This window comes from Acinonyx jubatus, chromosome B3 (genome assembly GCF_027475565.1).
Source record: "Acinonyx jubatus isolate Ajub_Pintada_27869175 chromosome B3, VMU_Ajub_asm_v1.0, whole genome shotgun sequence".
In the NCBI taxonomy this organism is placed as follows: domain Eukaryota; kingdom Metazoa; phylum Chordata; class Mammalia; order Carnivora; family Felidae; genus Acinonyx; species Acinonyx jubatus.
In genome coordinates, this window is record NC_069386.1 from 9,730,091 (window position 1) to 9,756,641 (window position 26,551).

General features: G+C 44.5%; 1 protein-coding gene across 4 annotated transcripts in view; it reads right to left on the reverse strand.

The window, feature by feature from the left end:
* AKAP13 (A-kinase anchoring protein 13) overlaps positions 1–26,551 on the reverse strand; it is a 329,213-nt gene that overhangs the window by 214,100 nt on the left and 88,562 nt on the right. For all 4 annotated transcript variants that reach the window (XM_053223592.1, XM_053223593.1, XM_053223591.1 and 1 more), the window contains one exon: positions 26,330–26,373. In XM_053223592.1, coding sequence (XP_053079567.1) covers positions 26,330–26,373 — 44 coding nt within the window. The remainder of the gene's footprint in view (positions 1–26,329; positions 26,374–26,551) is intronic.

Sequence of the window (26,551 nt, forward strand, 5' to 3'; positions counted from 1 at the left end):
GAAAGAAAACCGCGGGGAGAGGGGTGAAGGGTGACATGTTAACGGCAGCGAACGTTCTAGAAAGGTTTGTATCCGCAGCAGTATCCTAAAGAAGGAAAAAAGAGAACAGAGGCAAGGAAACCATATGTGTGGAAAACATTACAAAAACCTGGTTTAAGGAAGCAAAACAAAGTTTAAACTGCTATGGCATTAAGATGATTTGAAAAGAAATACATATGAGAAAAGCATTCTGTTGAAAATAATTTGATGAAATATGGTAGCTGACTATCTGGGGGCTGCACAAAGATAGGAAGAGAGTGGACATGAAAAGGGGTATCTCACGAGGAAAAATTGAGGGGGGGCTAGGGGAATGAGTGAAAAAGAGGGCAATAAGCTGTAAATGTCAAGTTTCACAATTCAGCGGGATGGAAAGCAGACAGCATACATCCAGCAGGTGGTCGGCAGGTCGGGCTGAAGGAAGAGGTCTGGGCTGGTGAGCCAGACTCTCAGGTCCTGCACCCAGTTAAAGAGCCTTGAGCCCAGGCGAGAACCCCAGGTGACAGAGAGCCAACCCGAGTTAACCCTCGTGTTAACGAGCCTCTGCACAACATACCATTTTCATCTACCTAGTCCTGTGCCTCAAACCCAGAAACAGGATCCTCTGAACCCCAGAGGAACCCAAGTTCAAGAGCCACCAAGAAAGAGGAGGAGACTTACCATGTTGCTCTTGTTAACGGCAGCCACAACTGAGCCTCTGCGGGGAAAACCTCAAGACACGTATTTTCCCGGGTCTTCCGGAGAGCTCATTTGCTAAACTAAAATAAATATCACTTCCTAGAGTCATGATACAGGTCATTTCCCACCAGCTAAAAATATTTCAGGTTTCTCTCTGTGTTAACCAGCTTGTTGTTAATAATACCCTCAGTAACTACAAAAGCCTTTGAGGCAAAATACAACTGTTAATCTGTACTAACCTGGTAGAAAGCTACACTGAGTTAATGATCGTTCACGAACTTTCAAGTAACTTATTGCCATCAAGTATACAAAGAACTATTATCCATTAGTATTGGGATTGTTTCTGAAATATGAATATTTGAAAATATGAGTGTTAAACATTAACGTTGATATGTAAATGAGCCTTAAATGTTTGAAATTCCCTTTAGCATATTTTACTTTATTTCATTATTTTTTTTACTGCTAGTATAAAATTTCTATTCCAGTCCATCAGGTAGGTAAGTGAATCAGCAGAAACATAACATGAATCTGTATGTTGCCCTTCCTTCTGCTCTGTTCTCATCACCACTGCCTTGTCATTCATCTGTTCATGCTGAACAAGCACAGTGCCTTCTGTTTAATATATTTTGTGTCTGCTACCCACCAGGTACTGGAATTATGAAAACTTCCTGGTGCCTGCCCTCCAGGAGCCCAGAGAGACATACACGCAGACAGGATGCCCTGTGGTTTGGTGCTATAATTGGCATCTAGGGGCAGAGGAGATGGGTACCCAAACTCTCCTTTGACGGGTGTGATCAGGAAAGCTGCTATGGAGACACGGGTATGCCCAATGATGCTCAAAGCTCAACACGGGTCATCTCCAGCAGGAACATGCCTTCTGAGAGCTATGCCATTTACAACCAGAGGTGGGAAAGAAACGTACCCAGTTCACCTTTGCACATTCAGTATCTTGATATACAGGTGCTCAGTCAATGTTTGTTCGGTTGAACCAAAAACATTTCATCCTTCTAAAACACAAAACTTAAAATGTTATAAATAAGCAAAATACTAAGCTTGCTTTGCTTATGCCTTCCTTCAGTTAACTGAACACTGGCTGGGCGCTTGGTGAGGCCTACGGCAGACATGGAAGGTACTGAGACAAGACAGGTCTTGCCCCTTGGGGCTCAGAGTGCTTTCACAGAGTAAGCCCAAAAAGCAAAGGCTGAAGCTGTATCAACAGCAGTGTGGGAAACCCAAGGATAAGGTGCTGCGGTCATCAGCGGTGGCCCAGGACGCCCCGCTCAGCAAGTCAGGGGAGAGAGGCTTCCCACCAGCCCATCTCAAACACAGGCCACTGGAAAATCCTCTCCTGCCTTTGTCACGTTCTGTTTGAAAGAGATGATAGTTGTAATGAGTGGACAGGGCTGACGTGAGGGAGGAGTAAAAGAGGCTACACGCTGAATCCAAAATCATTCTGGAAACATCTGTCAGATTTGAGAGTTTCTCAACACTAAATATAATGAAGCCAACAAAATATCATATACTGGCAAACCTCAAAGAAATATCAAACTTCTGTACTTCCATCTCAGGGAGCACCCCGAAGTGCCATTCTGTGGCTTTCCGTACACAGAAATCTACTCCAGAGGGGAACATCACAAACTTCGACTGTAGGAGGACACAGGGGTTACATTTGTGCTGCTTAATTTACCAGCATTCTAGGCAAATAAAAGGCAGATTTCTAAGGCAGAGTTATGGCAAAGTAGTACCCCAAGAATCATTAAGACAAGAACTAACATAAATGTATGATGTCACCATCGAGCTAGAAAATAGAAGTCCTACCAGAAGAAAAAAAAAATCCCAAACCCCTCATCATTGGTCAGGGCAGTGCAACTTTAATGTTGTTTTTTTTTTTTTTTTTAAATATCCGTTCAAAGTAGCTAGTATGGTTTCAGAATAGCTAAGGTTTTCTGGGCAACTGGCATCATTACAAAATGGGGGGGGGGGCAGGAGCATGGGCTCACGCACCTGCACATGCGCACACCTTCAGTTTTACTGAGTGCCCTCCATTTCTTTAAGCGAAACATGCTACTCTAACAGTATGTGCCACAGGATCGTGAAGTAGAAAAAACACGGGCTCAGGAATAAGAACAGAATCAGTTGCGTAATAGTTACAGACCTGATAAATAACCACTTGGAAGTTCATAAATAACCACTTGGAAGTTCAATCTGTTTGTCAGCAAAATGAATTCATTCATCACAATATTTACTGATCGTCAAACACTGTCAAGCAGTCTTAAGAACTATGGATTAAACTGAAATAGACAAGGCTCCTGGCCTCCTAGAGTTTATGCTGCAGGTAAGAAGATCCAATTATAAAAAGTAACATCGGGGGTAAGTTCTATTACAAAGAACAGGAGGGTCTGAAGGAGGGGCGAAAGGGTATTTCGGATAAGGTCATCAGGGAAGGCTACCACAGGAAGTCCTATCTGAGTGCGAACCTGAAAGAAGAGGCAAGTTCCAAGTGTTCAAGGCCAAGAGAATGACCAGTGCCAGGCAAGTATCAACCTGACACGTACAAGGAACAGCAAAGAAGGCCAGTCTGCAGGAGCAAGTGAATAAACACTGGAGGGGAGAGGACGTTGGTCTGGATCTCAGTGTGATGCTGGGCCACTGGAAGGTTTTGAAAAGAGGGAAATCATCTTGATTTGCGTGTTAAAAGAATCCCTACAGTTCCCTCTCCTTGGAGTGACTTCATCCTTTGTCTGCCTAGCCAATTCCTACAAGCTTTGAACCAACATGGCCCATCTGAGGAGTAATGTGCCATCGTTTCTGCACAGGGAACACACAAGCAGGAGACATAAGGAGAGGCAAAGGATTTCGGCTTTGATACTCTAGTCCAAGGAGAACCATGGAAGGTTAACAACGTTATCTGCTCCACGTACTTTTCTATACGTGGTTGGAAGATCAAGTAAGATAATCACAAAAAACTTTTATATAGCATTAATCATTATTCTTCAAGTGTCACCAGTAATGTCTTCCATCCCCAACCATCGTAGAGAAATATGAACTCCTCTGCTGCAGCTCTCTTGATTTATGATGCCTTTTTTCCTCACAGCACATTTTACTATCTGACACATACATTTATTTATATATACGTACAATGTGTATTTATATATATATATACACACACACACATATGTGTATGTAATCATATAAATTATAAGAGTACACATGTATTTACATATTTCCCTGATTCCTCCCTTTCCTCCCAAGTATTATACAAGCTTCATGAGGCCAGAGAGCATATTTGTTTTCTTCAGTGCAACATCACTGCCTAAAAGTGTCAATGCCTGCTTTAAGTGCTCAGTAAATGTTGGATGAAATAATGAATAAATGAATTCCTAACTGGATTCTCTTCCTATGAACAATCCACCTCTCTTCAATTCATTTCAACACGTAAGACACCTGGATGAGAAATTAAAAGAACTAAAATCTAATGGTCTCGCTATGCCAACTTTTTAGGTCAGTGGTTCCTGAAACGTCTTTTAAAAATAAAACAAACAAGGGGCACCTCAGTGGGTTGAGCATCTGACTCTTAAATTCGGCTCAGGTCACGATCCCAGAGTCATGGGATCGAGCCCTGTGTTTGGCTCCATGTGAACACTGAACGAGCTTGAGATATTCTCCCTCTCTCTCTCCCCCACTCCCCTCTGCCCCTGTTTGTGCTCCCTCTAAAAAAAATAAAAATGAAAATAAGGCCAAAAAAAAATTACTGAGCATAGAACTAAAGCTCAAAAGGACCAGTGACAAGAAGAGAATATAGTAGCATTCTATATGCTTGGTTAAATAAATAGGTTAATAAATAAATATTTATTTAACCAAGGGGCTTTACCCTTATCTGTCTCTTAAGTGGAAAAGTATTCAGATACTCTCCAATCCCCTCAGAAGAAAGCCCACGTTCCAGACTGGACAGCAAAGCTGTCTGTTTATAAAGCTTTCCTTAAAAGGTGCCTCAAAGTACTTCAAGTAACATAACAGAAAGCCACTGAGAAATGTAATGACTTTTGGCATAAACTAAATTCATTCCATATACACGGAGACTCTGGCTGATTTCAAGGCTAGAAAATATTTAACAATTTTATTGGACATTTAAACTTAATTTTTATTTCAACCAGGCTAACCTTTTGCCAGATGAAGAAAGAGGTCAGTGAAATCCCTATAACCTGCTTTCTTCGTTCTTAATCACACGTGTATATTCCAGCCAGAAGCATCCCCCTTCCCAATGCAAACACAAAACTATTAGTTTAAGTACTACTACTACTACTAATAATCAAAACCCATATGTCTTCCAGCCTCATAATTTTGCAACACTAAGATTATACACAAATTCTTAAAGGTTTCCTTCCAAGCACCGCCTTTTTGGTCCATTAAACCAAAACCAGCAGGTGGCGCTCAATAACCCTGCTGAGTTCCCTGTACACAGGAGTTTGTTACAGACTCTTCTCCCCAATGGGGAAGAATCTTGAAACTTCAGCTGGAAAAGAAATCAAATTACAAAAAAAGTCTGAAAATCACTGAATATATATAGTGTCCTTAATGGCAAGGGTTCCTTAAAACAAAGAGAGTTTTTGAAAACTCGGAGTATATGAGCTTTTTGTTTCAGTGCTCAACCCTGCCTCTCAGACCATTCTCGTTAGGCAAAACTAAATTGGTCAGAGGGTGTTGGCTGGTGGCTTACAAAACACACACACACACACACACACCCCTCTCCCTCCCACAAATGTTTCACAACTCTCTGGAACAGCTACAATAATCACACCAACACTTAAAGAGACAGTCTCCTCTTTGCTGATGCAAAGATATTTGGATAAAATGAAGAGAACGTAAGGATTTTTATTAATTCTTAATGGGAATCTATTGAAAGAACTGAACGGAGAGGATTAGATAAGTCAGTCTCTCTGGCTCCCTATTCCTCCCTGCTCCCCCAGAGCAGGCTGAAGTGGGGAGGGGCATCCTGTCAACTTCAATCTACCAGCTCGACTTCTGTCCTCACACACTCACACACTCACACCAGAACACACCAAGGTGTGTACGCCTCAAGTCTTTCCACTTGGCCACGGGGCTCCCTTTACCTGCCTAGCCTCCTGTCACCTGACGACGACAGTAAGATGATTGCAGTAGAGCATGAAACAAGAAAGACAGTGGCTTTCTTTCCCGGGTGGATACCTGGTCTCCTTCCTCAGGTGAAAGGCTTCCTCACCTGACCTAACACAGCACGCCTCACCCACTGCATGCAGATCGAGACTTCCTCCAACTCCCTGAGCCTGCCCCGTGTGGGCAATGGGCATGTGCGTGGGCAATGCCTAGGGAGGGGAACGTAGGCGGTCAAGTTCAACCACACCTGGCCACGTCTCATTCCTAACCCAGCATACAACAAACCACAAAGACCACTGGAGAGATTCAAAGTTGGCAAGTGGGACACTATCTACTACATCAAGACTGAGAAGGGAAGCTTCCGGTACAGAATGGGGGGCACTGCTTTGGGAGGTAAGACCACAGGCTTTGCAATCCCAGGACAAGGAAGACCTGCTTCACTTGTTACTAGCTTTGTGATGCTTGTAGGGACTACCTCAGACCCTTTTTGGAAACCGCTAGACTGTAAACTCCATGAGGGTGAGATTGTGTCTACTATATTCACATCTCTGCATGAAACAACAGTAACAACTCTTTCCTCAAGTGCTGACCGTATGCCCAGTGCTGTTTTCATGTCTTACGCTGAGCAGGTTACCATTTAACACCCTCAACAACTACATAAAGTAAGTGCTGGTATCTGAAGAAGGTATGCTAAGTATCTAGCATACGGCGGGCACAAAATAAATGTTCCCATTCATTCCCGATAAAAACACCCCCACACTTCAGAATCTCCATGTCTTTACTTTTCTTTACAACCACTGCTGGTTGATTCTTCTTCAAAGAAAGCCAAATACAGTAATAGATTTCACTATTTTTTGGTTTTATTTAATTATGGGTGAAGAATTTTAACTAGATGGCAAAATTGGCTTTATAAAAAGCCCTCTGAGAAAAAGCAGTAATAAGGGAATATAGAAAGAGTAAAACATTTGATTAGTTTTAAAGGTAAATTATAAAGATTTCTTAAAGCTGGTTAAGCCTTTTTTTTTTATTTTTTAATGTGGTTTTTTTTTTTTTTCTTTTGAGAGAGAGAGACAGAGAGAGTGGCAGAGAGACAGAGACAGAGCACAAGTGGGGGAGGCACAGAGACACAGAGAGACACAGGATCGGAAACAGTCTCCGGGCTCTGAGCTGTCAAGCACAGAGCCCGAAGGAGGGCTCAAACTCATGAACTACGAGACCATGACCTCAGCTGAAGTCAGATGCTTAACTGACTGAACTGCCCAGGCGCCCCAAAGCTGGTTAAGCTTTCTGACTGATAAGTCTACTGTATTTAAAAGCCATAAAGATAATAAGAAAAAAACGCCATCATTTCAGATGATAGTAACATTTTTCTCATCCAGCACTGCTGGGTAAGATTCACATAAACATCTAATTTTTCTAAAAAGTTTTCCTTTAAAAAAATTTTTTTAATGTTTATTTTTGAGAGAGAGACAGAGCATGAGTGCGGGAGGAGCAGAGAGAGAGGGAGACACAGAATCCGAAGCAGGCCCTGGGCTCCAAGCTGTCAGCACAGAGCCCAATGCAGGGCTCGAACCCACGAACCACGAAATCATGAGCTGAGCCGAAGTCGGACGCTCAACCGACTGAGCCACCGAGGCGCCCCTAAAAAAGTTTTCCTTTTAAAGTGTCAAAATTTTAAAAAGGAACAAATAACGTTTATGAAAATCTATCGAAGGTGCCTTACCCATTTCCCAGCCTTCTTAGATACGGACAAGGAAGGGTGGAAATGTCATCTGAGTATCTACATGTGCTAAGAGCTTCACACATGGGGACAATATTTAACTGGTAAAGAGTGAACGATATATGTGAAGCATATCTCAAAGTAGCTGGTACTTAGCAAAAGGATTCGAGAAGTGCCAGGTACGCACTCGTCACGATGAGCACTGGGTGACGCATGGACGAAACTGTGAGAATCACTATACTGTATACCTGCAACTAATATAACACTGTATGTTAACTACAGTGGAATTTAAATTTTTTAAAGTGCCATGTTAAACATCATATTCAATCCCCACAAAACCCTGCTGAATTTCACAGATGAAGGAGCCAAGGCTCTCCCAGCTGGTTAGTACTGGAGCAGGAATTTAAACCCACATCCTCTTGACTCCAAAAAGAATCACTTCTCTCTCTCTGAGGACGCTCAAAGTGTCGTCCCAGGACCAGTAAGCACCACCCAGAAACTGACAGAAATGCAAGTGTTCAGCCCTGCCCCAACCTGGCACATCAGAAGCTCTGGGGCCGCGGCCCCATCTGTGTGTTCATGAAGCCGCGGGTGATTCCCATGCACACGCAAGTGTTAGCACCGGGAGGCCCCTGCACTACACTCACCCAGAGCAATTATCACAGGTCTCCTGTCTGCCCCTAAATGGTTCCCCTTCTTCCCAACTAATTCCACTTTTCAGTGTCTCATTCTTTCTTCCACAATCCATCAACACCCTAATTCTACAAGCCCTGGGCAACAGCGCACTTCCCGCACCAGGCAGAACAGCAGAAACAGCAGCAATGTAATGACACAGGGAGCCCAGGCTCCTGAAGCAAGCAAGGCCTGGTAGAAACTCCGGCTCGATCACTGGCTAGCCCCACGACCTCAGCAAGTGAATGAAGTTCTCCAGCCCTGCTGCCTCCTCTCTAAAACACAGAAAACGATACTAATGGGGTTGTCAGGGTGAGGAAAGGAGAAAACGGATGCAGGAGACAGAGCACAGTGACTAAGTCCTAAAAGGTGTTCAATAAACGGAGGCTCTTAACGATTACCACTTTAACACGACGTGCATTTCTGCCACCCTCTGCTGCATACACAACCACCACAACCCCAAATCGACAGGAAGCCTGGGGCCAGCAGCCCAGCGTGCCACTTCTTAAAACCCCTATTTTTGCGTCACAGTCAAAACAGTCAAGAAGACCTACTTCTAATTCTGAGACTTAGTCAGACATGAACAACATACAACCATGCCCGCAGATGTGCCAACATTAAAATAACCAATTTCACGGAGATCTGGAAAATGGGAGATTTGTGGAGGAAAGATATTCACCAAGAGCAATACCCATAGTAGTAGCTTCTTAACAGCATGCCGCCTGGAACCCCAGAACTACACAAGACTGGATGAACTAGGCAGTGTTGGCAAAACCTAATCAACTTGACTCAAGAGTAGAATGTTGCAGAATGCAGGAGGTGACCAAGAAGGAATTCACAGTCACGTGGGTAGGTCAAGATCACCCCTGGCCTCTAACTAGGTCAAGAAGATGAGAGGAATGGTAGAAAATAAGCCCACAATCAGATTGCTGGCTCTCATGGACCAAAAAAGGAATGTACCAATGCCTTAGGAGTAAGATAAAACTCACATTTCCTTCTGTGGACATAACAAAGAGAGACAGCTGAGAATTCCACCACGGCTGCCAGATGCTCGGTGTATCAACCCGGGGTCAGCAGATAATCCGAACACAGAGCTCTGTGAGGGGCTCCAAGGATGCACGACGCCAACCGCTCTTTCCAAGTTTAAAAAGGAGTAAACAAGCAAACAAACCAACCAACCCCTCCCCCACCAGAGTACAGATGGCATTCTCTGTACTCAAGGATAAAGGCCCTGAGTTACAATCTCCACATCAAAGAAATCAGAATCTGTGGAGGAGAAAGGTGTAGTCCTGAGAAAAAGGAATAAAGAGGCGTATCATCGGTCCGTTAATCAATCAAAAAATTAGCATCCCTTCCAGGAGAATGGAGTTTCTACATCCCTGTTGATACAAATACATTCCTACTGGTCTCTATGGTTGGAGCTATTTATGGATTTCTGAGCTACAGATGCAGGGGGCTGGCTTTGTAAATCCACCTAACAGTCTCATCTCAGATGGCAGAGCAAATTCCAAAGACAGCAATGAAAATCTTTAGTCTTATAATGAATAGACTAGACCTTTAAAATATCAATCTTGCTGCCTCAGTTCCCCATCTGTAAAATAATTCTCCTAATTCACAGGTCTGTCAGACCAACAGAATGAGATCAGGAGAGAAAGAGGCAAACAAGAGCGTTCCAATAATAGCCCATACACAGCATGCAAGTATCAAACCATGTGGGCCGAAATTCAATTTTTCACCAACTGTCAGTACCAAGTTCCCATCTCCGGGGTCAAAGTCAAAGTAAAGTGCTGCCTCTGTCACTGGTCCCAGGTCACAAAGTCGCCTGTGTGGTTTTACCTTCTGGCTAATGATCTGCAGTGGCCTTCCTACTGAGGTCGTGAATCTGACCCCCAGAAATCTCATCTTTGGCTAGTAAGACATTTATAACCATCCACGCAGAGGGCAAAGTTCTCTCCCAAACAGCTTCAATTCTATGTAACCAAATGCTCGGAGAACTTGTAACGTGCAAGGTACCATGACAGAAGCTAAAGTTAAAACGAGAGCATAAAAACAATTTAAGTGCAGTCTCTGCCCGCAAGGTGCACACAGCGAAGGAGAAAGGGCCGTGTAAACAAAAGCACATCCGCTTCAAGTGTTTGAGGGGTCTTTTAGAACGTGTGGACAGAGGAGCAGGGGGCACAGGCAGGAGTGGCAGATACTCAGGAGGGTGAGAGTTCAGGAAGGGCTCCATAGAGACAAGCCAAAGGGAACGAATCCTGAAAGACAAACCCTTTCCCTCGTGTGCGGTCAGGAGTGACCGGGAGGGTCTGCTGTGCTGCAAAGAGGAGAGATGCAAAAACTTGTTTCCGCATGGCTGGAGGCCAGCACGGAATGGAAGTGGTTTACCTGAAGCATCACCGACTCGGCCTGGGCTCCACAGCTGGGGGGGTTTTCAACTCCCAAAGGCTGACTTCAAAACAGTTTTTATTTATGCTGCCCAAAATTCAGGTGCGGAAGCCTGTCCACACCTCATTCCCAAACCCAGGCACTCTGACCAGTTCCATTTGCATCCTGACCTGCTCTGCTAACTACCTACAAGAGATCTGGCCTTGATTACTCACAACCACACAAGGAAGAACTCCTGGGAAACCCAAATGATGTAAAAATATTGTGACACACAATGTGCAGCATTAACTCCCTTAACTGAAAATCACTACTACCTCTGCTAAAAGGTAACCAGCCCTGTGTTCAATATTACACACCTTGGTATTTTTTTGAGTCAACAATCTAGCAATAATTTACTCAGGAATCTACCATAGATCCACCCTCTGAAATAACAGCCTACTTAATGCGTGTAATTTCCCATGTGCCTTCAGAGTCAATCTCGGATGATGGGTTAACGGTCAGCCATGCGGAAAGCCCTCAACCTACCCAAACTTCCCCAATTCATAAGAAAGGGGCTTTTTAAACTATCCTGTTGGTTCACTTGGCTCATGCTTAAACGCTGGGATGCATCAGAATAATCTGAAGGGCTTATTAAAAAAATGGCTTGTTGGGCCCCATCATCACACATCCAGATGTAGCGGGTCTGGGGTAGGGCCTGAAAACCTGCATTTCTAACAAAAATCCCTAGCGATGCTTATGTTCCTGGCTGGCGACCACACTCTGGAAAAGCAATGCTCTACAACAATCCAGCTGGAAGTCAGTCCGGGTCACCCCACAAACCAATTACTGCTGTCAATAAACAATTTGTAGGGAGTTTGGATCTTACATTGGACAAAAAGATGGCACGTGGGATTCAGCGCTAAAGACAACCTGTACATGCAGAATGTGATAGAAGCACCAGGCTTCGAGCACAGGGGTCTGGAGAAGGTAGCACCGCTGTGAGGAACTGAGAGTGAAGCCATCCTGACCTGTGCATCTCAGATAAAGGAGCGAGAGTTTTGAGTCTGAATCCCTGCTTCCCCTCTTACTAGCTTTGTTCCTTCATCTAGAACGCGGGTCTCCCGAGGGTGAGGAGACCATGTAGTGACCATAATGGAAGGCGCTCAGTAGCTCCGCCTTCCCTTTCTATGCATACCAGGGAGAGAGCTGTCAACACGGGAGTATTTACAGAAGACACAAGAGGAAGTGCACCGCATAACGTTTATTTGCTTTCGCCAATATAAAGATGGGTCTCCTCTGAAACGACCTATATTTAGGGGCACCTGGGTGGCTCAGTCAGTTAAGCGTCCGACTTCGGTTCAAGTCATGATCTCGCGGCTTGTGGGTTCAAGCCCCTCATCGGGCTCTGTGCTGACAGCTTGGGGCCTGGAGCCTGCTTCGGATTCTGTGTCTCCCTCTGCCTCTGCCCCTCCCCTCCCTTCTTGTGCTCTGCCTCTCTCTCTCTCTTAAAAAAAAAAAATAATAATAATTAAAAAAAATTTCTTTTTATGGGGTGTCTGGGTGGCTCAGTCGGTAAAGCATCGGACTTCAGCTCAGGTCATGACCTCGTGGTTTGTGGGTTCAAGCCCCACATCAGGCTCTGTGCTGACAGCTCGGGGCCTGGATCCTGCTTCGGATTCTGTGTCTCCCTCTGACTCTGCCCTTCCCCTCCTCCCTCCCTCTCTCTCTCTCTCTCTCTCAAAAGAGGAAGTAAATAAACTTTAAAAAAAATTTTTTTAATAAAGAAATAAAACTACCCATATGTAAAGCTTCTGTCACCTGTGAAATGTGCTTGTATCTCCTCGTTTTATCCTCACTCTCCCCCCCCCACCCCCCCATGGAAGGTCGAAGGACACTGCCTGGATGTGTTCTCCCTCAGGCCTCCAAGGCAGCTCCCGCTGAACGGGCCTCGCTCACCAGGCGGCACCATTTTCCCTCGCCGCTCATATTAACACCCTCCGCGGTCCCAACGTCTGGGGGCTCCTCTGAGCTGTCAGCCACTCATCCAGACCACACTGCTCCTCCTCCCTCAGAAGAGCCTAACCCCTGTCGCATTCGTCCAGTGCGTTGTAGCGGTGCGGTGAGGGGACGGCCTGCTCACGTGAGGCCCCTCACGGCCTTCCGCCTCACGCCTCCCTCCTGATCTCCTCATGTGGTGCTACCTGCATCCGCTACTGTCTGCCTGGCCCGACGCTCTCCAGTGCTCTCCACCCCGTTACCTGTCACACAAATTCCCAGACCCGCTACACGGGTGCTGGCCGGCAGAATTTTCTGCGGTGACGGCCATGTGTGATGACTGAGCGCTCTGCAGCGGAGGAACTGAATTTTCCATTTTATTTCATTTAGATTAACGTAAATAGCGCAGGCAGCTGGGGACTACTGTAATGAAGAGAGCGGCTCTCCAGAAAATCATCTCCAGGTATTCTCCCACGTGAACTGTCCTCCCCAGTCGATCCAGGGGCCTCGCCACCCCTGACCACCCCATGTCCACGTGTTCCTTCGAACACTGTCTTTCCTTCTCTCACTGCTCTTCCCTCTCTCCGCAGCCTGCCTAGCCAGGCTCAGAGAGCCCACATCTTTCCCGAAGGCTTCGCGACTGTTCTGCCAACGCTCGTTCCTCCCTCTGCTGTGAGCCCTCGCTGCCGCCGTAACTCACCCAACACCTGAACAGGTACTGTTTGTGCTGTCACGCTCACGCACTTGAGCCCCTGTGGAAGAAGCTATCCCTCTAAGACCAGACCCTCCATTCACTTACCAGGTGACTCACAAATACCTGTGGAGTGAATTACAAGCATAGAGCCTTACGCTTTGCTCTTCCTTGGACAGCGAGACCTTTCTTCGCTAGAACCGCATCGAGATCGCTACTCCAAACCCTCCTCCCGACAGTTATTCGGATGCTTGGGGAGCACCCAGGATTGTCCAGGCATCCTGCAGACAGGCCCTGAAAAGTCGTGACCAATGTACATACCTCCATCCACTCTGAAACTGCCAAGGGAAAATAAGGAAACGTAAGATCTATTAAGTTCCAAGCCAGTTTCTGGAGACTGCTGAAAACATCCACCAGAAGGAAACTGAAGACCTTGCTCTGCAAAACCATTGACAGCCTGATCGAGGAACACTTGACTTCCTTATTTCTTCTGGCGCTAGTGACAAAGTGTTGTTATTTCACTACAGTCCTCAGATCTGGCTGGGAAAGGCCACCAGTCTACAAAATGTTGGAGCAGACCCATCAGACACGTATTAAGGCAGAAGCAGGTAATTCATTTAAGAGATCGGAAGGCTGATAAGACTCTCTTTGTGGGAGCAAAATGGAATGTAACCACCAAGCAGGAGGCAAAGCCAGGTTATTTCATCTCCTATTCTGAAAACACCCTTCCCAGGAAGAACTGATAAAATGTGGCCATAACCACATAGGTCCTCCTCCCCTACAATGAGCCACCAAGAACACCACGCTGGGGCAACCTAAATTCTGTGGCCCGTCAAAATTTTGATTATTTATGCAAACTACCTATTCAAGAATAAATTGCTGGAAGTGATGAAAATTTTAACACCTCTTCTTTCTGAGCACATCCTCTCCCAGTGCACTCCCATCTTCTGGAACGGTCTGGGCTCCGAGAGCTGCTCTGATTAGCACACACAGAGCACACTGATCACGGTACAGAGTCCAAGTCTTCACCAAGGCTGAAAACCCAAATCCAGAGTCAACAAGAATCCAACGTGGTGGCAGGAAACCACCCTGATAGGATATTCTCAAGATGTAAATGTGAGTCAAATGGATACGTCCTTTGGATTTCCCCTGGCTACATGGGCTTTGGAGGCATCACAGGATTTGAACTCTTGATCCACCACAGTGGTGCATCCTTACACTGGTCAGCCACCCCTCCGACCCTCACTTCTCTGGCTCTGAAGTGGAAGGAGTAATCAAATCCTACACGTGTCTTGTGAGGAACAACATCATTCTAAGAAACGGTCCCTATCCTAACAGAAATAGTTATAATACAGTGTTTTGTTTTGTACTTTTTCTCTTTCTACATTTGAGAGAGCGAGCTTGCATGTGACTGGGGAGAAGGGCAGGGGGAGAGGGGGAGAGAGAGAGAGAGAGAGGGAGAGGGGGGAGAGAGACAGAGAGGGGGAGAGAGGCGGAGGGGGGAGAGAGGGGGAGAGAGGCAGAGAGAGGGAGAGAGGCAGAGGGAGAGAGGGAGAGAAGGGGAGAGAGGCAGAGGGGGAGAGAGGCAGAGGGGGGAGAGAGGCAGAGGGGGGAGAGAGGCAGAGGGGGGAGGGAGGCAGAGGGGGGAGGGAGGTGGAGAGGGGGAGAGAGGGGGAGAGAGGGGGAGAGAGGGGGAGAGAGGGGGAGAGAGGGGGAGAGAGGCAGAGAGGCAGAGAGAGGGAGAGAGGCAGAGAGGAGAGAGGGGAAGAGAGGAACAGAGGGGGAGAGAGTCAGAAAGGGGGAGAGAGGCAGAAAGGGGGAGAGAGGCAGAAAGGGGGAGAGAGGCAGAAGGGGGAGAGAGGCAGAAGGGGGAGAGAGGCAGACAGAGGGAGAGAGGCAGAGAGGGGGAGAGAAGGAGAGAGGGGAGAGAAGGAGAGAGGGGAGAGAGGCAAAGAGGGGGAGAGAATCTGAAGCAGGCTCCATGGTCAGCGTGGAGCCTGACATGGGGCTCGATCCCATGACCCTGGGATCATGACCTGAGCCGAACTCAAAAATCAGACACTCAACAGACTAAGCCACACAGGCACCCCTGTTCTGTATATTTTAAACAAAGAGCGGCATCCAGTGGCAAAGATTTTCTTTTCTACAAGGTTCCTCTATTGTCAGGATGCTTCCGCCCCCTCCCGGAAGCAGTAATATGCAACAACATTCGGTACTAAAGAAAAAGGAGAAAGCAGGAAGGACATAATAAACCAGATCTGCTGGGGTTCTGGAAATTCGTTTTGTAAGTAGAATGGCTCTTCCCCTTGAAAATCTAACAAATGTGGATCTTATCCCAAACACACGGCAGGTGATGAGAATTATCCCACAGACAACCTTAGAGCCTGCGCTGAAGCGTAGTTTACATCTCACATCCGAGTATCTCTCTGGTTGTAAAAAAAAGTATTTCATTCGTAGGGGGGAAATGCCTTCTGACTTTCCGGAGGGAGACCAAGACAGGTGTTCAAGAACACAGCGAGTGAGTTTATAGTTGCAGAACCTGATAAATGCACCCCTAACTTTGCCTCTTTATGAGTTCTTATGGTCGTTTTAGTTAGCAAATCATCACCCGTATAAACCTTCTCAGTCAGTGTTAGCCACAGCCACCTGTTCTGGGGCATCACTAACCCTGAAATGTCCACTGCCCACTGGGACACTCTGGAAACTGGCAAAGAAAATGATTCTAATACAGACAAGCATCACGGAGCTGCAGAAGGTGTGCTTTACAAGACAAATGCCTTCCTGTCCCAGGGCCACGGGCCTCCTCTCACCGGTCTGGGGCTAACAAGTTACTCATCCTCTTGAGGAAGCTCCAAGTATAAAGGTAAGGACCCCATCAAGTAATTCATCGGATGGTTATCACTGACTTTCCTATATTAAAAGGTAAAACACTCATTTTATTTTGACACTTTTTCTACTTAAGAGGGATTTCAAGTCATACCTACAGTCTATTCTCTCCAATGTGTTCACAGCCCATAAAGGCATTCTAAGCCTTACCTTCCTACCCCCCAAAAGGAACTCAATGCTATCATTTCAAATATTCCTCTCTTCTTCTAGTCTTCCCATTGCTACCTTTTTTTTCTCTACTAAAGCCCACTTAGGCTAAATCTTGTACTTTGACTTCTCCATTCAAGTACTTTGAGTCTTAAGTTCAAACCAACTAATGACCTGACCTGCCTTCAGCACACGGGTGAGCCTGATTACTGACAGTTTCTGCTACCTGATCAGATCCATCACAAACCCCATGAAACTTTAGGCAAGTCCCTCAATCTCTCTGTAGCTCAGTTTCTTCACCCTTCCAGAAGACTGGGCTCATCACCCCAAAAATACAAGGATTCCTATGACTCATCACACTGTTTCCAGTCCTGACCTCCCTCACAGAGTCCGTTCCCTCATGCCAAGCTGACTGTGGGACACTCACTTGGGTTCCTCATCACTAATTTTCTTCCAGAAACGTACGGTGATGAGAAAGAGGAAGCGATTTTCTCCGGCACATAAAGTATAGATTAATCCAGTTCTCCTTATTCTCCACATTTGACCCTCACTGTCTCCCTGTACCCGACAGAGCTTCAGGCCTGGCCTCATCAGGTCTCTTCCAGAACGAGCCTGGGGCCTCAGATAAGAGGCATCCAAAGAGCTTTCCTCCTCCTCCCTCGGAAATTTTAAAATCCTGCTTCCTTTTCAGCTGTTAGTCTGGGGGAGGGTTTGTTTACCGTTGCTAATGTCCAGTTGCTTGGTTGCTAGGGTAGTGCTCAGTGTGAGGGAGTGGTGGTAGGGCCTATTCTGTTTGCTTTATAAATACCAACCTTGGCTTCATGTGCGTGGCTTTTTCTTTTATCATCTGACGGCATCCCTCAACCCCTACCCCTTCTGGGAAAGGCCTACGCTTTTATCTTGACAGTGAGAAGGGCTCTGGAGCTAAAGGGTACATGTACTACGTCGGTTAAAAAAAAAAAAAAAAAAAAAATCAGCAGTCACACGGTTTGCTGTATGTAGTCTGCTGTAAACAAGAGGCTCAGACAAGAAGCCCCCCAAGGATGCGAGCATAATTCAGGACTCAGGCATTATCTCCAGAGTTCTTTCTCAAGGTGCTAAATGACTAGCTAGGTAACTTATCTCAAAGAACACATCTCTAGAGTAACACCCTATCAGACATTCTACGTCTACAAATACTTCGTAGGGACGCTGCAGAGTTCCTTCCAGTTGTAAGGCAAGTTACACATGTACAACAAAGACATCACTAGTACATTTATTTCCTCGTGGGCAATACCTCCAGTCACAAAAATGGCATCACTGAACTATTCACGGCCCACACAGGGTAAACTAACAGTGAAACTTGGGAAACAAATGAGCAACTTTAAGATAGACAGCTGTTTTATCAAAACGAAGCAAATTTTACTGAAATTTTAGTAGTCTCAGCTGAACTGTATTTCATTCACTCGCTCAACCAATGTTCACCAAGTGTCTACTCTGTTCCATGTGAAATGCGCTCGGTCCAGCTTAGGTGAGAACTACATTTATTTAAAAACCCCGTGTGTATCCACAAGGGCAGAGACGATCCTCTGTTCGAACCTCAGGCAATCAATTACCACCGTGAACTCTCCCCTCGTCCACCTACATTCAAGGGCACACCTTGCAGAGAACAGTGCCCTTTTTAGGAAAATCCAATATGCAAAACATATTAGAGGGGGAAAGCAAACAATTACACTGTCTTCTTTAAATGCTTCATTCCTTTAGAACAGATAAATTAAACACCACCCGAATCAAGGGATTGAAGTTAACATCTCCAATAACCAAACAAGAGTATGTCATGTGTCCTCCTAACGTGGTGTGCCAAGAAGGGCATCTTTTTCGTAGTAGTCCAGCCCAAATCAGGAGAAAACATCATATAAACCCCAACTGCCACAAAACAATTGACCAAAATGTCAGTATCGTGAAAGACAGAGAGGCAGAGGGCCTCCTCCTGATTAAGAGACTAAAGAGACATAAATACAATGTGTAATCCTGGATTAAATCCTGAACTGGGAAGGGGAGGAGAGGGGAGGGAGGGGACAGGAGGAGGATGCTATAAAGGACATTATTGGGATAACTGGAGACATTTGGATATGAACTTACATTACATAAGAGTATTACATCAGTGTTACAATTCCTGTTTTTGTTAATTGTACTGTGGTTATGAAAGAGAATGTCCTAGTTCTTAGGAAATATATGCTGAAATATTTAGGGGGAATAGGGTAGCATGTCTGCAACTTTCAGACAATTCAAAAAATATGTAATAGAATGATAAGCAAATGGAACTAAACGTTTATTAGTAAGGGATGAACAGAGACAAAGTATTCTTGTAACCTTTCTGTAAATCTAAACTTAAATAAAAGATTTAAAAAATATTTTTTTTAAACACATGAAATGGAAGATTAAATCTGGGTTACTTATAAGAAAAAAGGCCTTGACTTGTACATATTAAGTGTTGTGACATTTGTGTCTTCTGGAACAACTGTGTAAGACAGCTTGGTCTACAAAAAGAAGAAAATGGGTTTGAGAACCACAATTTCTGGGTGAAGCCCTACCTTTTGCATCCGCTAAATGAGCCATCTTGAGTTTCTGCTTCCTTAGTGTGACAGGGTCACAACGTAGCTTCCTCTACCCTCACAAGGTTGCTGTGAGAAGCAAATGCCACAACATATGCAAATGTGCTTTGTAAACTAGAAGGACTCTGCTAACAGAGCTCTTGTTTCTAAAGTATTCCGGGGAAACCACGAAGAGAAAGGTATCATACCTCCTTTACTTAGGTTCTCAAATGGACTGACAATAACAAATAATTTGGAAATATGTTGCTTTTTCTCTCCCAAGAAGCAATTCAGCCATGAAAGAATATGAAAAACAAGCACATTTTTTATTACACTCTCCTCTGATAAGTGAAAGCCAAATCTGCTTAAAAAAAGAAAAAAAACAGTTCAACTCAAGAATATTCAATTTACATGGAAAACATGGATCTTAAATGAGTACAACGTGTTCAAACTGTTTCCAAGATACTGTGTTTAAACTGCCCAAGAAGCCAGCCTGCCCAGGGCCGGCACCTCCCCATCAGGATAAGTCCCGAATCCCTGAGAGGTCTGGCTTGACCCCAAGCCACGGAAAGTGCTACAGCCTTCAGAGCACGCCCGGAGATGGGTGCTGAGCTGGGACGGGAAGCAGGTGTGGAGAAAGGAGGGCCCGGGGACATGGCCTGTGTGCGTGAAATCCCCCACCAGGAGTTTCCCTCCTCTCCTCCCCCAGAAGGAAAGATTGTGCCCACACCTCCTTTGTTCTGAGCCGCGGCCACTGTCCTTTCTGTTCCTCCAACTGATCGAGCCGGCCTTCACTTCAGAGCCCTACACCTGTTCTCCCGGCCCGAACGCTGTGCCAACATCTCCGCATGGCTGGCTCTTCCGGTCAGTCGGGTCTCAGCTCATAGTGGCACATCCCTCACAGGCCTTCCCTGACCACGCAAACTAAAACAGCCCCTCGTCGGGCACTGGCACACCTCCTTGTTGTGTTTATTTTTGTAAAGCTTTCCTCCTGACGTTTCTTCCTGTTTACGACTCGTAAGCTCCCTGAGAGCAGGGACTTTGGTGTTTTGTTCATGGCTGAATCTGCAGCAGCCAGAACAGAGCCTGGAACAGCGCAGGCACCCGAATGAAAGAGTGAATTTCCAGTTCCATGCCCACAGGGCTGGTGGTCAACAAAACGCCCTTCAACATGTCCAGAGGACAAGCTCAGGGCCCCTTTCTTTCCCGCATCTGGCAAAGGCATCGGCTGTCACTCATGTTCTAATTCTCAATCAACCGCCATGGTCTCTCACTCGCCACATAATTTGGTCCTGCTGCTTCTTTGAAAATACGTCTTGCATTTGACAAGGTCTCTGTTTCACCCCCACCGACCCTTCTAGGCCCTCATCAGCTAGAAGGATACTCCTCAACCTGTCAAAGTCTGTACCTCTTCAATCCTTAGAAATTCCTCTGGCAACAACCGACGCCCTTGTGGAGGCCGAGTGGCACGAGTGGAATCGCGTGGCTGACGGACCAGAAAACCCAGACGTGGTCACATCAAACACCTGGTCTCCCGAGTTTCAGATCGCTGTCTTCACATTCCACTGTGCCCATTTCAACAAAAATAAGTCTGTGAGCAGCTTCCTGCAGGCACACCTGGGTGGCTCAGTCCGTTAAGCATCCAACTTTGGATTTCAGTGCAGGTCATGATCTCACAGGTCGTGGGATCGAGCCCCGCATCGAGTTCTGCGATGCTTGCTTGGGATTCTCTCTCTCCCTCTCCCCCACTTGTGTGTGTGTTCTCTCTCAAAACAACTAAAGAACCATTAAAAAAAAAAAAATATATATATATATATATATGCGCACACACACACACACACACACACACACACATATATATATACACATCATTCATGGGTCCAAGCCCCGCTTGGAGCTGACAGCTCAGAGCCTGGAGCCTGCTTTGGATTCTGTGTCTTCTCTCTCTGTTCCTCCCCCGCTCGCACTCTCTGTGTCTCTCTTAAAAATAAATAAAAGATTTTTAATTTTTTTAAAAAATGTTTTAAAAAAATAAACAGCTTCATGCAAACATTCACCAGCCCTGCCACCTGTACAGGCTGTGAACTTTCTTACATTTGTAACTACTACAACTCATTCTGGACACATCTTTATGCAAAGAGTGATAAAAATACTTATTTGGAATCCAGCTAATTTTGCTTCATTTATGGATAAAAGTTCTTCTCAGGATCCAGTGTTTTTTTCTTATTTATGAGCAGTTTTCTCTCTTCTGCTGCTGATACATACCCCTGGCAGGTCCCAAATGTAAACTCAAAGAAAAACTTCAACATACTCGTTCTGTTCTTTTGTTTCTCTCCTTCTCTAGGTACACAGAACTGACCTCCAAAGGACGGTCACGTAACAGTTCCTTCTCTTTAACAGAATGGCCGAGATCCCCATAACCTGACTCAGTTCACGGAAAACCAACTATACACTGTCACTCTCCTTTTAAAAAACGGGTAACAAACTGCCCCAAGGTATTCTTGCTAACAGACATACTTGAAATGTGAAGTTTAAAATATTCTTCGGGAGGATCTGCCCAACTAAGCACATAATCATATACAAAGGACTTGCTTTATGAAGAATATTCCCCAGAACTGATTTCTAAAGAGCCTTGCTTTCCCAACAGAACGCAGCTTTAAGCTTAGCAAGCTTTACAGTGGTTTCTATTACTAAGCCCCAAAATACAGATTTAAATCACAATTTTACCACTGATTAGCTGCACCACCTCATCAGCTCATCTTCAGAACTCATGTCCTGACTCTACAACAGTGAGGCTGAAGCACATATAGTACCTGCAATCCTTAGTAATTCTAAAGTTCTTGGATTCCTTAGTAATTCTAAAGTTCTTAGATTCCATGATGGCAAAGATCAGAAAACTTCTAACCGATCTCTTTTTTTATCAGTTTATTTATTTTTTGAGAGAGAGAGCACGCGCATGCACACGAGGGAGGGGCAGAGAGAGAGAGGGAGAGAGAATCCCAAGCAGGCTCTGCACTGTGAGCACAAAGCCCCACGTGGAGCTCGATCTCACAAGCCACGAGATCATGACCTGAGCCGAAACCAAGAGCCACTTGGGCGCCCCCTAACTGATCTCGTTGCAGCTTCTCTCTCCCTAAATTATCCTTCACTCTACCGCCAATTAATTTTTCCAAACTACCACTGGGTTCATTTCCTATTGCTGTTAAAACAAATAACCTCAAACTCTGAGGCTTACAACAACACAGATTTATTATCTTACAGGTCTGGAGCTCAGAAGTCTGAAACAACTTTCATTGGGCTAAAATAAAGATGTCACGGGGTTGTGTTCACTGAGCAAGCTCTGAGAAAAAACCATTCCCTTGCTTTTTCCAATTTCCAGAGGCTGCCCTCCCCGGCTCATGGCCCCTTCCTCCTCCTTCAAACCCAGCAGTGTGCCATCTGCAAATCTCTCCGACTCATGATTCTCCTCTCTCACTTATAAGGACCCTTGTGTTTAGACTGGGCTCCAGATAATTCAGGATAATTCTCCAGATAATTCAGGAGAAGCTCGCATCTCAGGGATCCTGAACTTAATCAAACCTGTGAAGTCTCTTTTGCCATGTAAGATAAACATTCACAGATTCTGAAGATTAAGTCATGGACACATGAGGGAACCGTTCTTCTGCCTACCACAACTACTGAGTAACGTCAGCCACCTAATCAAAAATCTGCAGTGACTGAAACCAGACAAGAACACCAGGAGAAAACTGGAGACTGTATCTTTTACGTACAAGACACAAAATTCCTCAACAAAATATGAGCAGATCAAATCCAGCAACAAAGGAGAAGGATTATATACCACAACAAAATGAGACTTCTCCCAGGAATGCAAAGTTGGCTTAACATTCAAAACCAATCAATCTAATACACTACACTAATGAAAGAAAAAAAAACCCACATGATCATCTCACAGACACAGAAAAACACATTCAACAAAATCCAATGCTTTTTCATGACAAAACAATCAAACTAGGAACCGAAGGGAACTCTGTCAACTTGATAAAGGCACCTATGAAAAACCCACAACTAAGAACATCATACCTGATCAATGCTGAAGGTCAGAATACTTTCCCGTTCTTTAAGATCAGAAACAAAACCAGGATGTCTGCTCTCACAAGTTCTACTCAACACTGTACTGGAAGTTCCTACTCAGGGCAATTAGGCAAGAAAACCAGAAGGCATTCAGATTAGAAAGCAAAAAACTAATCTGTATTTTCAGATGACATCATCTGCATGCAGAAAAATCTCAGGGATCCACTAAAAAACTATTAACCAATAAACAAGTTCAGAGAGGCTGCAGGTTGTAAGGTCAATACACAGATATCAACTGTATTTCTATACAGTTCAGTAGCAGTGAACAATCTGAAAATGAAATGAGAAAACAATATCATTTATAATAGCATCAAAAAGAATTAAAATACTTACAAACACATTTCACAAAGGTACAAAGTTTGTACACTGAAAACAATAAATCGTTGTTAAAAGAAATTAAAGATGACCTAAAATAGAAGAGAATTAACAGTCCAGAAATAATTCCTTACATTTATGATTGATTTTTAACAAGCGTGCCCAAGAAAATCCGAGGTGGAAAGAAGACTTTTCAACAAATGGTGCTGGGACAGCCAGATGTTCACATGTCATAAAATGAAATTTGGAGGCTTCCTTACAGCATACAAAAAAAAATGTACTCTGGAGCCATACACTTAAATGCAAGGACTTAAACTGTAAAACCCCTGGAGGAAAGCACAGGAGTCCATTTTTTGTGACCCTGAGTTACATAAAGCCTTCTTAGATATGATAACAAAAGCACAAGTGGTAAAGGAAATGATAGGTAGGTTGGACATCATCAAAATTAAGAAGTTTTGTGCTTCAAAGGGTACCATCAACAAAATGAAATGATAACCTTACAATGGGATAAAGTTTTTGCAAATCATATATCTGATATGGGATCCAGAATATATAAAGAACTCTTAAAACTCAATTAAAAAAAAAATTGTTTAAATAAGCCAGGAATCTGAATAGGCATTTCTTCAAAGATACATAAATGTCCAACAGCACCTGACAAGATGCTCACAATCATTAGCCATTAGGGAAATGCAAATCAAAATCACAATGAGTTTCCATTTCACCCCCACCAGGATGACAACAATCCAAAGTCAGATTAACAGCAAGTGTTTCAAGAACGTGGAGGCACCAAGACTCTCAACATCGATGGTGAGATCTGAAAATGTGCAGGTACCGTGGAAACAGTGTGGCAATTCCTCAAAATGTTAAACAGAGAGTTACCATGTAAGCAAGCAATTGTACTTTTTTTTTTTTTAAGGTTTTATTTTTAAGTAACCTCTACATCCAACTTGACACTTGAACTCACAACCCTGAGATCAAGTCACACGCTCCACCGACTAAGCCAGCCATGCGCCCCAACAAGCAAATATACTCTTAAGTACACACCTGACAAAAATGAAAACATAAGCCTACCGAAAACTGCTGCTGACAGCATCATTATTTATAATATTCAAAAAGTGGAAACAAGCCAAATGCCCATCAACCGATGAATGGATAAATTAGATGTGGGATACCCATACAACACAGTATAATTCATCAATAGAAAGGAACAAAGTACTGACACTTGCTCTAACGTGTACCTTAAATACATTCTGCTACATGGAAGAAGCCAGTCACAAAAGACCACGTGTTGTAGGATTCCATTTACATGACATTTCTGGAATAATAAGTAAATCCATAAAGACAGAAAGCAGATAAGGTGTTGCCAGGGGCTGGAAAGGCAGGGAATGGTGAGTAACTACTAATAGGCATGGTGTTTCTTTCTGGGCTGATGAAAATATTCTTAAGGTAGATGGCAGTTACGATTACACAACTGTGAATATACTAAAAACCACCGAATCGTATACTTTAAATGTGTGAGTTTTATGGGGTGTGAATTATATCTCAATAAAAGCTGTTTTTAAAAGTCCAAGTACTCAGTTCATGTGCAAACCCACTGTTGAACATAATAAATTTTCAAGAAGTCTGGAAAGAAAATAAATACATAAAATATCTTCTAAGAAATGCATATATTTTTATTTGTTACATTTAACAGAAAAAGCATCTATGCAGAAGAGCGATCCCAGGAATGTTCTATCCTAGAAAGGTATAGGACTATTAGTAACACAGCATGATTTAAAATAAACAAATCATAAAACGAACAGCAGATTTCAAATAAACACCATCGAAGGCTCCTGAGTGGTCTCCATGTCTTTGCCTTCACGACTGATCTTCAGTCACCTTTTTAGACTCGCCTCCCTACCCCTCACACAAGTTCAGTGGGCTAGGCTTTCCCCTGCTCACCTCCCACCACTCACTGAATGCCCTGCTCACCCCTCTACCACCTATCCGCCTTAGATCTTGAATGAATTCTGAGGACTTTTCGCCCAACCAAATGCTTCTTCATCTTTAAGGATGTGTCCCATCAAAGAAATTTTCCTCACTCTTTCCAGACTATACCAACCTATCCACCGACCTCTGACAGCTTGAACTGTCCATACCTCTAAAGGGACTCCTCACCACCCCCATTCAGCTAATGCACTCTCACGATAATTTAAAAAAAAAAAAAAAAAAAAAAAAAAAAAAAAAAGAGGGGCGCCTGGGTGGCTCAGTCGGTTGGGCTTCCGACTTCGGCTCAGGCCATGATCTCACGGTCTGTGAGTTTGAGCCCCACGACAGGCTCTGTGCTGACAGCTCGGAGCCTGGAGCCTGCTTCGGATTCTGTCTCCCTCTCTCTCTGCCCCTCCCCTACTCATGCTCTGTCTCTCTCTGTCTCAAAAATAAATAAAAACATTAAAAAAAAAAAAAAGAGAGAGAGACAGAGACAGAGACAGAGAGAGAGAGTCACCTATACTTTACCTTTCCAGCCTTGATTCATTGATTTATCCATGTCATCTGCCAGCTCCCTCACTTTGGGAAGAGAGCAGATCAGCTTTCACCCAGAACCCTAATGTAAACGGCACGCTTGCCAATGACAGAGCGCCACCTAGGTGCAACGCAGGGTAACTCTCCATGGCCGTAGGAAGACCTCCACACCACTTTTACAGAAATGTGCTGACCGGGAAAATAATAGCCCCCGTATCGTTCCGCAGGGCAATGCAGTTGTGTGATAAGCGCATCTTCCACCTGACCAGTTTACCTCACATCTTACAGGTATTATCTGCCAGCTCAGTGCCATTCATGCAAGTCATTTAGTGTTCACCAAATCAAATTCACTTTCTGAAGTACACTACTTGGATAGATGGCTAAAAATTCCAGGGATCATCACATGACAGCAGTTTTGAGTTTTCTTATAACAAGTAGAAACCATGGATGAGTGCAAAATGACAAGAAATCTCGCGATCTACTCACATATAACGGAGCTTGCTGTGGATTAAGTTTCATGACCCAGGACACTGAAACAGAAAAGGGAAAAATAAATGAGAATAGAATTAAAAGTTACGATCAGCAGTATAAAAGCCACAAATGCTAGGTGTCGAGTATGGCTCTATGACCACAATCAAAAGTCTGAGATGATGGGATGTCCAGCTTTCCTTAGAGGTGTGGGAAGGTCAGAAGGTCAAGGACCGCAAA